General features: G+C 43.5%; 1 protein-coding gene across 3 annotated transcripts in view; it reads left to right on the forward strand.

Moving 5' to 3' along the window:
• The window catches only part of RIPOR3 (RIPOR family member 3), a 100,330-nt gene that overhangs the window by 52,848 nt on the left and 30,944 nt on the right, over positions 1–16,538 (forward strand). For all 3 annotated transcript variants that reach the window (XM_081916728.1, XM_081916729.1, XM_081916730.1), the window contains exons 3-10: positions 262–408; positions 4,488–4,566; positions 5,736–5,759; positions 8,027–8,080; positions 10,445–10,594; positions 11,610–11,673; positions 12,793–12,836; positions 13,850–13,975. In XM_081916728.1, the coding sequence (XP_081772854.1) occupies positions 262–408; positions 4,488–4,566; positions 5,736–5,759; positions 8,027–8,080; positions 10,445–10,594; positions 11,610–11,673; positions 12,793–12,836; positions 13,850–13,975 (688 nt within the window). The remainder of the gene's footprint in view (positions 1–261; positions 409–4,487; positions 4,567–5,735; positions 5,760–8,026; positions 8,081–10,444; positions 10,595–11,609; positions 11,674–12,792; positions 12,837–13,849; positions 13,976–16,538) is intronic.

The following is a 16,538-nucleotide window of genomic DNA, read 5'->3' on the forward strand; positions in this document are numbered from 1 at the left end:
AACCAATGGGCAGCATGTGATTCCCCCCTGCACTGGTTTTGGAAGATGTGTTTGTTAAGGTAGCACTGTTCTCTTCCTAACCAGAACACACTACAACTGGGTAGTATTTAATTTTTGATTTAACATGCAGAGGATTAGGTTTTGGAATTAGGCTCGTCTTTCTAATCTTACATTCTCCTCATGGGCAGTGAAGCCAAGCTATTTGTGTTCTTGTTTAAATTCATCATGGTCTCCTCTCTCTCTTAATTGCCCTTTCTGCAGGAAGTCTCTCAGCAAAGGTTCTACGAGGTCTAAAATGTCAGTGAAATCTGCCAAGACCTATCCCTCTCTGCAGAAAGGGATGGTCATCTGGGATCCCAAGCCACAACAAGTGAAGAAGGTTTTTGAAGCTTTGAAGAAAGGACTCGAGTAAGGCTTTCTCTTCTCTCCCCATCCCAGCCCATTCCTTTTATCACACTAGAATGTTGGAATATGCTGTCTTCTCTGTGTTAGCATTTACTCAGCTGCTGCTAAGTGCATTTATTAATCATTATTATTATTACTTATTCAACTTATGCACCGCCCTATACCTGGAGGTCTCAGGGCAGTTCACAACAAGACCACAACATATAAAATCAAGCCAAAAGCAATAACCCAATAAACACCGCCCCTCAAAGCCACATTCTAAAAGGGTCTTGGATGTATTCACTGTCTTCTCTGTATTAGCATTTATTCATCAACTGCAAAGTGTTGTATAGCATAAGGAAATAACTCACCCTGTGCTCCAGGGCTCTGCAGGGAGAGATGCCTTTTCTTGGTACTTTTGCTATAGCTGAATATGGTTCCTCAACCAATATTGACAACAGGAACGTGTCTGCTTAAATGGGCGTTCATGGCTGGTGGATGCTAGCTGCTAATCACATTATGCATGGGTCTGAAGAGTAACTGTCAGCAGTTGGCTTAGTCAGCAAGAGAGACAAAGTCTGAGGAGGTTTTTGTTTGTTTGTTGTTGTATTTATTAGTCATATTTTCCACAAATGTAACTCAAAGAGACTTACAGGAACATTAAAAGCAAGTAAAAAGCAGCCTAAAATACTCCTTGGTTACATTTATAAAAGGGCAGATGTAGCTCAGCCCACCCAACAAAAATGGTGATCAGCAGAAGAGGCTGCAAGCATAATTTACCCTTCACAACAGGGTCCAAAAGCCTGGGTGAATAAAAATGGCACCTAAAAACAGATAGTGATGGTGCCAGGCATGTCTCCCTAGGGAGAGCATTCTGAAATGGGGAGGCACCACTGAGAAGGCCTGTTCTCATGCTTTCATCATCAATACCTCTCTCAGGAAGAAAGGCCTCAGATGACAAATGCAAGGTCCAGTTTGATCCACGAGGGGAGAGACAGTCATACAATAGATTCATAGACTTGTAGAGTTGGTATTGTGGTCCTGTGGAAGACTTTATAGATCAAATCCAAGATTTTGAACTGGGCCTGGAAACTAATTTGCAGCCAGTGCAGTCATGCCAAGATGGGTGCTATATGGTCAGACTGTCTTGCTCTGGTCAGCGGTCAGGATTCTGCACCAGCTGCAGTTTCTAAACCACCCTTCAAAGCAGTCCCACTTACAGCCTTTTGCAGTCATCTCACCTTGAGGTGTTCCTGCTTACTGGGAAGAAAGAGCCTTGGGGGGTTCAGTGGAACCAAGAAAATGTACACATGGCCATTTAAATTGTATTTTAACCTGTATTTTAATAAACTGGTTTTTGTTTGTTTGTTTGTTCCCCCACATTATGTTTTATTGTAATTTTATTGGTGTTAGCTGCCCTGAGCCTGGCTGGCTCTGGCCAGGGAGGGCAGGGTATAAATAAAAAATTATCATTTATTATTATTATTATTACTCAGCCATGTGGAGAATGCCCAACGGATAGTAGTCTGGGCATGTTTAGCCTGGAGAAGAGGAGGTTAAGGGGTGATATGATAGCTATGTTCAAATATATAAAGGGATGTCACATAGAGGAGGGAGAAAGGTTGTTTTCTGCTGCTCCAGAGAAGCGGACCCGGAGCAATGGATCCAAACTACAAGAAAGAAGATTCCACCTAAACATTAGGAAGAACTTCCTGACAGTAAGAGTTGTTCAACAGTGGAATTTGCTGCCAAGGAGTGTGGTGGAGTCTCCTTCTTTGGAGGTCTTTAAGCAGAGGCTTGACAACCATATGTCAGGAGTGCTCTGATGGTGTTTCCTGCTTGGCAGGGGGTTGGACTCAATGGCCCTTGTGGTCTCTTCCAACTCTATGATTCTATGATTCTAACAAGGTAGAATCATAGAATTTTAGAGTTGGAAAGGACTATGATGGTCTTCTGGTCCAACTCATTGCAATGCAGGAATCTTTTGTCCAACGTGGGACTTGAACTCACAACCATGAGATTAAGAGCCTCATGCTCTACCAACTTCTTGCCACCAATATCCATTGAGGGAAAGGATTGTTGTGTTATAATTAAAGGTAGCGCTGCCCTGATCCATGCCTTATACTTTTAATTTGACAAACACTGACACCCCCATATATATATATATATATATATATATATATATATATATATATATGCCAAAATCGCTAGCAATCATAAATAAATAGCTAGCTGTTCAGCTCCTGAATGGCTTTCTTGGATAATAAATTTCCTTTGATGCAGGTAGCTACTTGTTTTGTGTTATCTTTGCTTGGCTTGGGAATCTATGAAATAAGAGCAAGCTAACCTTTCGCTCCAGTAAGTTTACTGCGCTGCCGCGTTGTAGAGGTTGGAGTGCAGAAATATTTAAACTAGCTTCGGAGACCACTGTTCTTGTGTTAACTGGCAGATGATCAAATGGCTGGGTTCTGGAGGAACAATGTGTCTCGGGTGGATGGGTGGGACTGTCTTTGCAATGGTTAGAGGGAGGGGAAAATGCCCCCAAAAGTAACTTGGAAAAGGCACAGGCTACTTAACATAAACACATTGACCTGTTTAGGTTCTGCATCTTGTAAAGAAGCACTGACTGCATCCTTTTTTAAATACAAGAGGAGAAAATTGAGTTATTCATGTCTGGTCTGAATTAACTCACAAAGTTAGAGGAATGTGAGCCTAGGAGGTTTTTGCCCCCTGGGAGCTAACATGGAGTTTTGAGTCTGTAACTATTACTTCTACTTTTTGTGTGTTGGGGGGGGGGTCGTCCCACTGGACCCAGCAGGAGCTAAGAAGCCAGAACCCTGAAGGGTAATTGTTCAGTGGCAACAGGCATTCTCCATTTCATTCCCTTGATTTCCACGGACTCTCCAAACTAGCAGTGGAGCAGAAGAGGGGTAAAATGGGAGAGTGAAGTTCTAGGGCTTTATTATTCAGCATTGCAATGACAGCATCTGTTGAGTGCCAGGGAACCCTCCTTGCTTTGGCAAATGAATGAAGTAATAAGGAGGCTTTCATGTTAACAACAGATGAAAGAAAGAAAGAAAGAAAGAAAGAAAGAAAGAAAGAAAGAAAGAAAGAAAGAAAGAAAGAAAGAAAGAGAAAGAAAGAAAGAAGATAGGTAGATTATCATAGAGTAAGGTTGGGGGACTGGATCTTTCCAGTGGTGGGTGAAGTGGATCTGGATTCTCCCCATCCTTCCCAGGCCTACTTTTACAGGTGGGCCAGACTACCCACCTGTCAATCACCTGGATGTCATAATGATATCAGGTGATTAATACCTGTTAAAGTAACCACCAATCAACCTCCTTTGAAGATGTGCTGGAATTGGAGAATGAGAAGAGTAATTAAGCAGAGGCTGGGTACTTTCCTCCTTTTCTTTGAAAGGGTTCCTACTTCAGGCTAGCCAATTAAATTAGAACACTTCATTCCAGGATTATCGGCATTTCTAATTAAAAGCTGAAAATGTTGCAATACAGCTGGTTGAATATCTTTTTTTAAAGCTTAGTTTATTATTATTATTATTATTATTATTATTTTGCATGTTTAATTCATTCTATAAACATCTGTTCTAAGCTGTTCCTAATGTTTTGCTTTTCTTGAGGGCAAGTATATACATATGTGTGAAGATATAACCTTCCCATGCCCAATACTCTTCTGCATATCTCCCACTTCCCTAAAACATTCCCCTCTGATTTATGCATAGTGGGTGGCGCTGTGGGTTAAACCACAGAGCCTAGGACTTGCCAATCAGAAGGTTGGTGGTTCGAATCCCCGTGACGGGGTGGGCTCCCGTTGCTTGGTCCATGCTCCTGCCAACCTAGCAGTACGAAAGCACATCAAATGCAAGTAAATAAATAGGTACCACTCCAGTGGGAAGGTAAACAGCATTTCTGTGCGCTGCACTGGTTTGCTGGCCACATGACCCGGAAGCTGTACGCCGGCTCCCTCGGCCAATAAAGTGAGATGAGCACCGCAACCCCAGAGTTGGCCACGACTGGACCTAATGGTCAGGGCTCCCTTTACCTTTACCTTTATAATAATCACATCTGATTCTTCTCTTCCTGTAGTGAATATCTGGAAATGCATCAGGCTGAGCTGGATTACCTCTCAGAATGCCACAAAGATACAAGAAGAAACTCAAGGCTGGTAAGTTGTTCTCTCTTTCTAACTTCAATAACTTGCTGGTAGACACTGTAAACAAAGAGTAGGGAACCTGTGGCCTGCCATATTTTTATAGGACTCGGTCTTGGCATCTGTGGTGACACAGAGCTGTGTGCACCACTTGTTCCAAACATTGAGCCTTAACTTCATGCTTTATACATGACCGGGCCAAACCGACATCTAAACAGAAAGGATCTTCTGTTGCCCCACCCCAATTTAGTCCTAAATCATAGGAAGGATAAAATATATTTCTGCAGAGCCCAGCCCTTTTATCTCCTGCTGGCGCTGTGGTCTAATCCACTGAGCCTTGGGCTTCCAATCAGAAGGTCGGCGGTTCGAATCCCTGCTACAGGGTGAGCTCCTGTTGCTCGGTCCCTGCTCCTGTCAACTTAGCAGTTCGAAAGCATGTCAAAGTGCAAATAGATAAATAGGTACCACTCCGGTGGGAAAGTAAACTGTGTTTCTGTGCGCTGCTCTGGTGTCAGTGTTCTGTTGCGCCAGAAGCGGCTTGGTCATGCTGGCCACATGGCCCGGAAAAACGCCGCCTCCCTCGGCCTGTAAAGCAAGGTGAACTTTACAGTTGCGATTGGACTTAACTGTCAGGGGTCCCTTTACCCCTGACAGTTTGTAGAGCTGCAACAACCCTGCCTTCAAAAAAAAAGTACAGCCCTTTGGACAGAAGAACTTCTCCTTGCTCCCTTCAAAGGATCCACTGAGCTCAGACAGGCTGCAAAAAATGGGTTCTTTGTGGACACCTTCCAGACCATGTGGCTCTTGGGATGGAGGCCAGAGGTTTCTTACTGCTGTGGCGGTGAAAGCTTTCATTCAGGCCCACCTGGACCACACAGCTAATAAAAGCGCAAACACCCTCTTGCAATTAAGATGCTGAGAACTCTGGAACACAAGGAGGAGGAGCAGATTTCTGCAGAAAAACAATATATTGAAACAATAAAACCAGTTGTTGTACCAGCAACAACTACCCTCCCCAAAATGTTAAAAGTGTGGCAGTTACTGTAACAACTTCATGGTGAGTACCAGCATCTTTTTTTCCTAACCCCCCCACCCCCCGCAAATATAACTCTTTTCTAGCACTGCACTGTATGATTGTGGATGTAGTAATCTGGATGCTAAAATTTAGCACATTTCTCTTTCAGGCTTTCTACTATGATTTGGATAAGGTAAGAAATTTATTGATGGATTCTGTTTTACTTTTGTTTTGTTTTTTTAAAATCAAGCTTATTGTGTTTTATGTAAGCTACTTACGGATTTTTGCACATTTAGTAGCATAAAAATATTATTAATGATTATGGAAATTGGCTTAAGGTGACTGAGCATGTGTGCACTGCAAGCAGCACAAGGTCAAAGAGCCATATTTAAAACCATTGACAGACCTTTTTCTCCCTGACTACCCCCAAATATTTGCTTGAATGCTTATGAACATTGGAGAACTCTAGTGGCATGAAGGCTGGGCCTTGGCGAGTGAGAGATTCTGGTTGGTGCTCCTTGGAGCATGAGCAGGAATGCAAAGGAGCTCCCACAAGCCTGCATCTAAAGTACCAACTTCTGGAACCTGTCTGTATGCAGGGGTCAGTAATTCTGATCTGACAGGGCCTTCTTTGTGGTGGCTCTCAGACAGTGGAGCTCTCTCTTCTCAGAAGTGTGCAATGTGCATGCCTAGATGATTGTTGGCATCTGTCTGTCTGGAGGGCAATGGAAGAATGTGCCATTGAGGGTAAAGTCAAACTGTGGGAGAGTATGTCTATACGCTATGGATTTTTTAGCAGGCTTTAAAAATCCATCTTTCCCAAAGTATTCCCCCCCCCCGAATTCTGTTATAAAAAAAATTAGTTGCTTTGCTAAGCTTTTATAGCTGTTATGCTTCATCTTTTAGTAATTGTCAATGCTACTCAGTGTTAGAAACTGAAATATGAAAGCGAGGAGCTAAATGGCACCTTAAACGTAGGTTATGGGCGCAACAACGAAATGGCTAGGTGCTTTTTTAATAAAAAGAATACAAAGCTGAAAATCAATGAACTGCAGCTAAAATATTATGTTCATTTTTCCCCTGCCCACCCCCCTAAAATTCTTAAGAGGGTCTCTTCTCGAGTCTTCAGAGAGTAGCTGGAAGTGGGGAGGCAGAAAAAGGTCCTCCTTTCCTTCCACTCTGCACTTTTAATCTGAAATCTTAGGTGCAGTACTGTGCCCAGAGCTCAGAAACGGCTTGCACTAATGAAATTCCCTGTTGCAAAATGCGCCTAGAACAATGGGAATTTTGAACACTGATGCTACTGCTTCATTAACTTTGTTTATAGCTCAGTGGCTTAGAGTGTGGTGCTGATAATGCCAAGTTTGCAGGATTGATCCCTGTGTGGGACAGCTGCATATTCCTGCATTGCAGGGGGTTGGACCAGACTCCAACTGTAAAGGTAAAGGTAAAGGGACCCCTGACCGTTAGGTCCAGTTGTGACTGACTCTGGGGTTGCGGTGCTCATCTCGCTTTACTGACCAAGGGAGCCGGCGTACAGCTTCCAGGTCATGTGGCCAGCATGACTAAGCCACTTCTGGCAAACCAGAGCAGCACACAGAAACGCCGTTTACCTTCCAGCTGGTACCTATTTATCTACTTGCACTTTGACGTGCTTTTGAACTGCTAGGTTGGCAAGAGCAGGGACCGAGCAACGGGAGCTCATCCTGTCGCGGGGAATCGAACCGCCAACCTTCTGATCGGCAAGCCCAAGGCTCTGTGGTTTAGACCACAACGCCATCCGCGTCCCCTTCCAACTGTACAATTCTGGTTATTTCAGAATCTTGCATTTCTTCTACACAGTGGAGGCCAGTCCATTGAAGTGAATGGGGCCCTACTCTACAACCAGTCCAAGGGGGAACATTTGCCTTCAGTTTCTTTCTCCCCTTTAGTCTCAGTGTTGCCCCTGTAGAACTTGGGACGGAGGATGTTGCTAACAAAACCAGCATTGGTAGGATTTGCCTTTCTTGAATTCTGGCTCCTCTTCCTGTTGGTCTCCCTCCCTCCCAATCCCAATGGGCATCAGCCACCACTGCCTTTTTGCCGCCAAAGGTGGCATATAAATTACAAATAATGAAAAAACCTGCAGCTTTTTCTATCTCTCTTCGGCACTTCAGTTTTTAAGCGGTGTTGCTTTAGTTGTCAGGCTGAGTCGATCGGCTATGTGGTGGAAAGGTGACAAAGATTTTAAAAAATTAAAATAAAACCTCGCTTGGTACAGGTGACAGTGGTAGTGACCGAAAATGTGGATGCAGTTAGTCCTCATTGGTATGCCAATACTGGTTCATCGTAGTCTTCTTAAAACAACACCACATGTTTAGGCAATGTCTCATGGTAACGAGTTAAATTCTTTCCCAGCAGTGCAGTGTTTGGTGATGTATAAATAACTTCTTGCATGTCTTTTTGTCTCTCCCTTAAAAGCAAATCCGCTCTGTCGAAAGGTATATCAGGAAACTGGAATTTCATATAAGCAAGGTATGGGCTTATATTCTCTGTCTGGAAGGTTAATGCCGTGATATAAACAAATGTAGGGCAGGAAAAAAAATACTTTTTGCCATAGTCTGTTTGAAGGCAAATCACATTAGGTGCTTTCTAAAGCCACAATAGCTCTCTTTGCAAAAGGAGGAGACCTTCTTTTCTTTTTTCTTTTGCGGTGCCTCCATGCAGAGTGATTACTGAGCGCAGCCCAGGTTTAGCCTGTAGAACCAGTTTGCATGCCCTGCCAGCATATTTGGAAGAAAGCAAAACTGCTTGAGGTCGGAGAGAAGGGAAGGAAGGAGCCATTATTAGCTGCATGACAGCTAAAAGAAGGCGGCCCATCACTCTTGTGCCAGGCGATTCCCAAACTACAGAAATATATATATTCCTCTCTCTATTTTGCTGGATTCGTGACTAGTTCATGAGGACTAGTCTAATTCAAGACCAAGAGATTGCTCCCGTCCTATTGTATTCAGCCAAGAATAAATGTTAAAAGTATACCATCCTCCACTTATTCAGTTAACAGCAGAAACCTTTTCTGTCGAGATCTGGGTTTGACTTGCTCTGATTCCATGTAAACATTTCATTGTCTTTTGGATATACTCACTGCATTGACTCTGATGAAGTAATCTGAGGAAGAAAAGGTCTCTTTCAATAACTGTGTTGGCCACTGCACTTTGCAGCACTTTGATGGCTTCCACTCGGTGATGCCAAGACTAAATATTCTTGTAAAGAGGCACAAAGGCAGCATGGCATCATGCCAAGTTTATCTGTCATGCAAAGAATTGTTGCGTGTCATGAGCAGGATTGTGCCTGACATCAAGAGGGATCAAATGCCCTTAACTCTTAGAGACAGAACCCGGTAGGTTTAAATGGTGCTCAGCAGACCCCCTTTGTCTAACTTCTTTAGAAAGCCAAATAAAGGATTTTAAAATATTTTGTGCAGAATTACCCATTGGTGCTTTCGTTGGCTTGAGTGAGGAGTATGCCTTCATTAAGGGTTTATGGATTTTATTGGCCTTAAAATTAGAGCAAACTGTGCTTTAAGGTTGCATATTACAGTGGTATAGTTCTTCCTCTTTGGAATAAGCATTTTCATTACTGCCATATGCACTCAAATTTTACAGCTGGTATAGCATCCTGTTACATGTTAGATTAATCCCTCCTTATTGCCACAGCTCTGAAAACAGGCTTTGTTTGTGGGTGCCTGAGTTGGATTTGAACGTGGACAGTAGGCCAGGTTTATTTAGGCAAATTGCCCTCTCCTCAATCAACCAACCTCCCAGGATTTTTGTGGGATCAAAGGCCGGTTCCCACATTGTCCTGTCTTCCACATCTGCCTTGCCAACCAACCAGGTGTTCTCCAGGTATCTCTGGATTATGGCTCCTGTCTGTCCAGCTTGGTGTGCTTTCTAGAGTTGATGGGAGTTGTAGCCCAAAACACTGGAGTTTGGTGAAGGCTGCTCTGTGCCTGGCAAGATGGACTGAACCTTGGACTTTGGTGTTGTCCAAATGAATAGCATGAGCCAAGGCCTTTGCAGATTTCTTCTGCCACAAGAAAGTGGGTAGTTAGATTGCAGAGGTATCCCAGCTCAGTTGCAAAACATTCATCATGCCTCAGGTTCAATCCGTACCATCTCCAGCTTTAAAGACCTTGGGTAGGGTCTCTGCCTGAAACCTTAGTAACACTGATGGAGTAGACCAGTGTTTCCCAAACTTGGGTCTCCAGCTGTTTTTGGACTACAGTTCCCATCATCCCTGACCACTGGTCCTGCTAGCTAGGGATGATGGGAGTTGTAGTCCTAAAACAGCTGGAAACTCAAGTTTGGGAAGCACTGGAGTGGATCAAGGGTGACTAACCTGTGCACCCCCTGCAATTGTTATTGGACACCCATCAGCCTCAAGTATTCAACAAGACCCGATCTTGACTTTTCCTACTTGATTTCGCTGAGTATGATCAAATCAAAGACAATACTTTCAGCTCCCTTTGGTTTTTGTCGAAGAGAGCGCATGCTGAACGCTGCAATTCAGAGAGTACCTTGGATTGTAAACTTTTAAAGAAAAACTCCATTCCTATAAAACAATTGGTTTAATAAGAATGTTTATAAGAATGGTTTTACTTGCAATGTTTCCATATATGAGCTCTGGGAACGTAAGAAGCTGTGCTGGCTGGCAGTGGTTCTGTAAGGTTTCAAGCAGGTGACATTCACAGCTTTATCTGGGTAGACCAGAGACTTGGACTTTTTGCATTCAGAAGCATAACTGTAAGGTGTCAAGCATTATTGAAATCAATGGGATTTGTTGTAGTTGTTGGAATGAATTGCAATCTTTTTACCTTTCTTCCCCCTCTTTTTTAAAAAGGTAGATGAATTATATGAGGCTTACAGCATCCAGGGCAGGCTGAGAGATGGTGCTTCAAATATGAAACATGCCTTTTCCATGTCTCCGTCCACAAAAGCATCAAGAGAGAGCCTGGTGGAACTTTATAAAAACCTTCAAGAATGCACAGAGGTACAATTACTTTTGTATCTATCAGTTCTTCATAATCCACAGGTTTTTTGTGTGTTTTATTTTAACGTTGACATTGACCGTTCTTGAATGTCACCCTTGTAAAATCTGTCTGGAGAGCACTTATTACATTTATATTCTGCGCCGCCTAATGAGGATGCTCTGAAATGTGTGATTACATCACTCTTATCGGCTTGATGCTGGCGAGTTTGCAACGTGATCAGTATTAATTTTGCCAAGGACAATATAAAGGTGTACTAATGTATGATTCTTTTCTACCAGTCTAATTTTCATGGCTTCCCCACAGAATCATGGGAGCTGCATTTTGGTAAACGGGCTAAGATTTGTGTCAGAGATCCCTAGTCTCCCTCTCTGCGGAATTGCAGCTTGCAGGGTCCTCTGGGGGAGACATAATTACCGTTTAAACAAATTAAACAGATTTGAATCTGTGGTGTGAATCTCCTCTTAGCTGAATTTAGGACTCTTCCAAATTCTGTCTGTTGTAAGCAGATGAAAAACACAGGAAGCATTTCTGGGGAACCATAATAAAGGAGTTGCAAGCTTACCTGAAGAAGATTCCCCCCAGTTTAAATGTCCAGGAATTTTATTTATTTTTTACAATTCCTTTTTGCATGGCTTGCATTGTGGTATGTGAAATGGTAATGAACTTGCTTAACTACTTCCAGGAAAGATTTTCTTTGTAGGTTGTAAATCTGCCAGCTCTTGCCTTTTCCATCCATGTCTATGCTGGGATGAGTCCAACAAGTAACTTAACAGGCAGAAAGAAACCAATTCATGTTGGTCATTTTGGGTTGCATTTAACGTAGCATTCAGGAGACCATTCCATCAGTGCAACAATTCTTCCAACCACCCAGAGAAGACTGGGGGACAGTGGGTTACGGGAGGGGAGAGAATGGGGGAGACTCTGTTGCGCTTGTGCTAATTGGTGCCTAGCATAAATATTTGACCATCACTCTGAAATGCTAACTTGTGCTCAGTGCCATTTTCTTTCTTTCAGGATATGTGTCTGATAGAGGGTACCCTTGAAGTGCATTTGGGAGAGTTTCATCTGAAGATGAAAGGTAAACCAAAGTTTTTACTTAGGGGTTTGGCATCAATGGGCATGAAGAACAAATCCTGGATTCAAGAACAGAATTGTTGCATCGCTTCTCTTTTCCACTACTGCCCCCTTGAGAATAAACTGGTGTAGTTCTCAAACCAGCCATTAGTTTTTCACTATAGATGTTGCCAAGGAGTTTGGGATGAGGCAGGTTCTTATGAAACTTCCATTGAGTCTTCTGTCAGTAGTTGAATAGCATCAGACATCTTCTGAGTCAAGAAGCCAACCCACTTTTGGTGGTTCTAGTAGCAAATTGCTACCATGTAATAATCTTATATAGTGGTTTAGAGCAGAGATGTGAAACAGTTTCTGTCTGGTAGGCTGAATGCTTTGGTCCTCCAGCTTCCATGATTTGCACTGTCCATCTGCCAATCACTTGAGGGCACCATGATATCAAGTGAAACATATTTCTTTGCCCACATGGTTTGAAATGGGTGGCTTTATAAGTGCTGATGGTCAGCTGGTTACCAGTTCTTTAGAGTGTTCAAAGCACCCTTGTATCCTTATCCTTCTTTTGTGTAAAGGACCAATTGAAAGTGAGTAGCTGAAGACGACATGCTACAGAGAGATGCATGTAACTTCTTGCTGACTTTTTTTTAAAAATGAAAAACAGCCAGTTCCTTTAGAAGAGGGTATGATTTTGGCAAAGGAAAAGGGATGGCAGGCGAAGGGTTAAGAACACACTCCCCAAAGACTCTTCTTCTTGTCTTCATTGCAGCTTGCAGTGGCTGATTTTCATTTAAAATAAAATGTCATTTGAACATATATGCAGCTCTCTCTGTAGTGCTGTTTTCTGACCCTCATTTGTTCTCTCAAGAGGTTGTCCCTTATAAGCAAGCTGCTAGTCTGTGCTGTGATCTGGAGTTATTTACATCCATTGCAATTGTCTGCTGGATATGGTTTATTTAAAAACAAACCTTGCCACCACCTCCCCTTCCCAAGAGATTTGCTTACCCATAAATCTTCCTTGTGGCATTTACTTGAAGGGACGGTAACCAGAACTGTTTTGAGATCTCTAACAATTTATGTTAACGGCTTCTGTTCTCTGAGTTGATGAAATTCCTTCTATGCTTCTTTCCAGGATTAGTCGGATATGCACGTCTCTGCCCAGGGGACCAGTATGAGGTATAGTATTTAGCAGTCCGATTGCAAGAAGTTGCTTGACGGTGGCAGAAGGGCTTCAGCTCAGTGGCAGGAAGCCAGACCATTGGTCCATCAAATTCAGTATTGTCTACACTGATTGGCACTGGTCTTCCTGGGATTCAGACAAGCATCTCTCCCAGTCCTACCTGGAGATACCAGGGATTGAACTTGGGACCTTCTGCTACAGCCCTTACCTACATAGTAAGGCACATGCTTTGTTCGCAAACAGCCCCATGTTCCATCCTTAGCATTCCCATGTACGGCTGTCAACTCCAGTCTGACATCCTGGAGAGATTCGGTCCATTGGTGAAGATAAGCAATGGGATCCTTCAGCTCTCCAGGTCTTGCTGGACTCCCTGACCATTAGCTGTGCAGATGGAGGATGATGGGAGCTGGGAGTTGAGCAACATCTGGAGGGCCACAGGCCCTCCTATTTATGGTGCATGGAAGACTGATCTAGACAACCCCTCATCTGAGTTGGTACAGAGTAGCTTCCTATGTCCGTATAAAAAGAAATCTAGGATGCTGTGGAGATGGATTGAGCCTCCAAAATACTGAATTTGGTTGTTGCCTCTGGTTGGATGGAAGAAAGAGGAAGCATACCAACTCATATAATATACAAATAAGTCATAGTATATTTGCATATTTTAATAGTTATAATGGTTTCTTGTTCAGCACTTCACAAGGCTGGGAATTGCCTACTGTGTACTTACCTAATTCATGATGGTTTGATGAAACTTGGATTATATGTTTAAAGGTATGCGTGCATTTATGTGACTTGGATAGCTCAGTCGGTAGAGCACGAGGCTCTTAATCTCAGGGTTGGGGATTTGAGCCACACGTTGGGCAAAAGATTCCTGCATTAGTCCAGGGGTTGGACTAAGTGACCCTCAGCCTTTGGCCTGATCCAGCAGGCTCTTCTTATCAATCTTTTGAGATCCCACAAATTAAGACAAAATACATGCTGCTCCAAAACCGTGGGTTTTGTTTTTTAGGTGTTTGTACGGCTGGGGCGCCAAAAGTGGAAACTGAAAGGCCGGATTCTGACCGACGACAGTCAAACTTGGGATGAGGAGGAAAAAGTTTTCATACCCAACCTCCATGAGAAGTTTGAAATCAAGGTAATGGCACGTGCTGACTCTTGCTAGCAAAGGCAGTTGCCTGCTTCACATTTCTCCCTAAAGCTCCTGAAATAAATTTCATAACTGTTTGCTGAAGGCCCAAATGTTAGCTTCTTTGAACCAGCCATAGCTTCACTTCCTTGCCTTTCTTCAACATTTGATTTCTTCTGTGAGGCAACATAGTTAACTTTGGTATGATACATGCGAATCTTGAAATTCTGGTCTTAGTGATCAAAGAATGGACTGGAGAGCCTGTATTTAAGACTGGGATGCAATGAACATGAATATTTGAAGTAGGGCTGAGGGACTCCAGCACTGGATCCATCAATGACACAATGGCATGGCAGTTTGAGGGGAGTATGGCATCAGAGTAAACTGGCAGATCTTCTTGTCAATCGAGTTTGAATTAGTGAGTAGGAACTAGTGGCAGGAAGCAGTCCAGTCATCTGCCCAGAAGTGCGCTTCTGACAAGCTTGCCTGCAGGTTCACACAGCTGCCACCTGTCAACACACCTGCAAGTTATCCAACATGCAGTGAACCTCTCTTTTGTGATGAGTTACTGTGAGTAAATCAAACCGAGTGAGGGACTCAGTCACGTTGTTTTGAAACCAGCTTCCCACACGTCAAAGCTCTGAATTTGACTCTTTCTGAAATGCGCTGTTCTCTGAAATGACAGTCCACTTGGAGCTTTCAAACTCTCTGAAAGAACTGTTGCAACACTCCTTATTTGCTGGCAGTGAGAGTGCTGGAGATGGGTAGAGTCTCATTGAGAGGAATTCCTGATCCCTCTCCAGCAGAGCTTTTGCAAATGTGTTTAAAATGTTCCTTTATTTGCTGCCCCCCCACCCCGCTCACTCCGTGTTGAGAGGTTAATTGAGATGCACTGTGCAAACACTGTGAGAAAACATGCGAGTCTTGCACTTTGCCAGTGAAGATGAGTCATCTCCAGATTCAATGAAGAAGCGATAGACTTGGCTTTTGTGTCGTTGGCAGAGCTCAGTCCCACACGTTTTAAGATTTTCTTGCTTTCTTTAGCCCATAACATTTTAACCATGTTGGGGTGTATTCATATGCAGGCCCAGACAGAGGGGGGGGGCCCATATGGGCCACTTGGCCCGGGCCTCCGATTCCAAAGGCTGCTTCGGTCAGCATATTCTCAATCACAGGGGATGCACTGGGGCAAACACGGAGGTGCAAAGGCGGTGGTGGGAGGATTCCCTGGGGCCATGGCTGGCAGCGCAAGAGAAAAGCTTCCATGGCATCCAGGGCGGGTCCTGCTATGGGCTCCGCAGATGAGCATGGAACAGGGTGGAGGCAACTAAGGCTCCAGCAGCCAGTGTGCCGCAAATGTGATGGTGGGCCGTGTTTTTCATGCTGTTAAAAGTTGGTGAGTTGTTGTTTGAAATCTTGTTTGCCAAAAATTAAAACCACACGTGCCTTAAAGATAAGTGTGCTGGCTTTCTTATTGCTATTTTTTTTTTTTTGAAACTGATGAAAAATTGATGAAGATGTGGCCATTTGTTTAAAATTTTGTTGACTAAGCCAGGAATATCACTTGCATATAGCTCAATGAGGATAAAATTTGGTGGAAACCATGTTTTTTAAAGAAATAGTGGCTTACGAGCAATAGTGGCTTTCTCACAAGCATACATCTTTTTAAAGAGTAGAATAAGAAAATGTAGAAGGGACACAGGTGGCGCTGTGGGTTAAACCACAGAGCCTAGTACTTGCCGATCAGAAGGTCGCGATTCGAATCCCGTGAGAGAGTGAGCTCCCATTGCTTGGTCCCTGCTCCTACCAACCTAGCAGTTTGAAAGCACGTCCAAGTGCAAGTAGATAAATAGGTACCGCTCCAGTGGGAAGGTAAACGGCGTTTCCATGCGCTGCTCTGGTTCGCCAGAAGCGGCTTAGTCATGGTGGCCACATGACCCAGAAGCTGTACGCCGGCTCCCTCGGCCAGTATAGCGAGATGAGCACCGCAACCCCAGAGTCGGCCAACGACTGGACCTAATGGTCATGGGTCCCTTTACCTTTACCTAAGAGGATGGAGAAGTTTTAATTATAATTATAATTTAATTATAATTAATAGTCAAATTTGCCTACTTAAAAATAGATTTATATACTTACTTATTTATTATTTATATACTTACTTATTTATAAGACTTCAGTTATCCCCAGAAAAGGGGGGCACATTATCTACCTGGCTCTGCAAGGCCCTGTTCATATGGGCTTTCTCATCAGTTCTCTAAAAAGATCATCCGGTCAGGTGTTAGCTTGCATCAGTGGAACGGACACCCTGGGAAGGTGGTGGACTCTCCTTCATTGGAAGTTTCCAAGCAGAGGTTGGATGGCCACCTGTCATGGATGCTTTAGTTGAGATTCCTGCATTGGACCAGGTGGTCCCTTCCACCTGACTGAAATGCTTCTTTGCATTGTTCTATGATTCAACGTTCTGTGATTGTGGTTTTATTGCTATGCCTGCTGCTCATGCAACTATCCTCTCTGCCTTGCTCTGTGCCCTGGGCTATTGCAATTAGCCTGACCTGTCTTCCCTTAGGCCCTG

Source organism: Podarcis melisellensis, assembly GCF_964234715.1.
Source record: "Podarcis melisellensis genome assembly, chromosome: 6".
Taxonomy (NCBI): Eukaryota; Metazoa; Chordata; class Lepidosauria; order Squamata; family Lacertidae; genus Podarcis; species Podarcis melisellensis.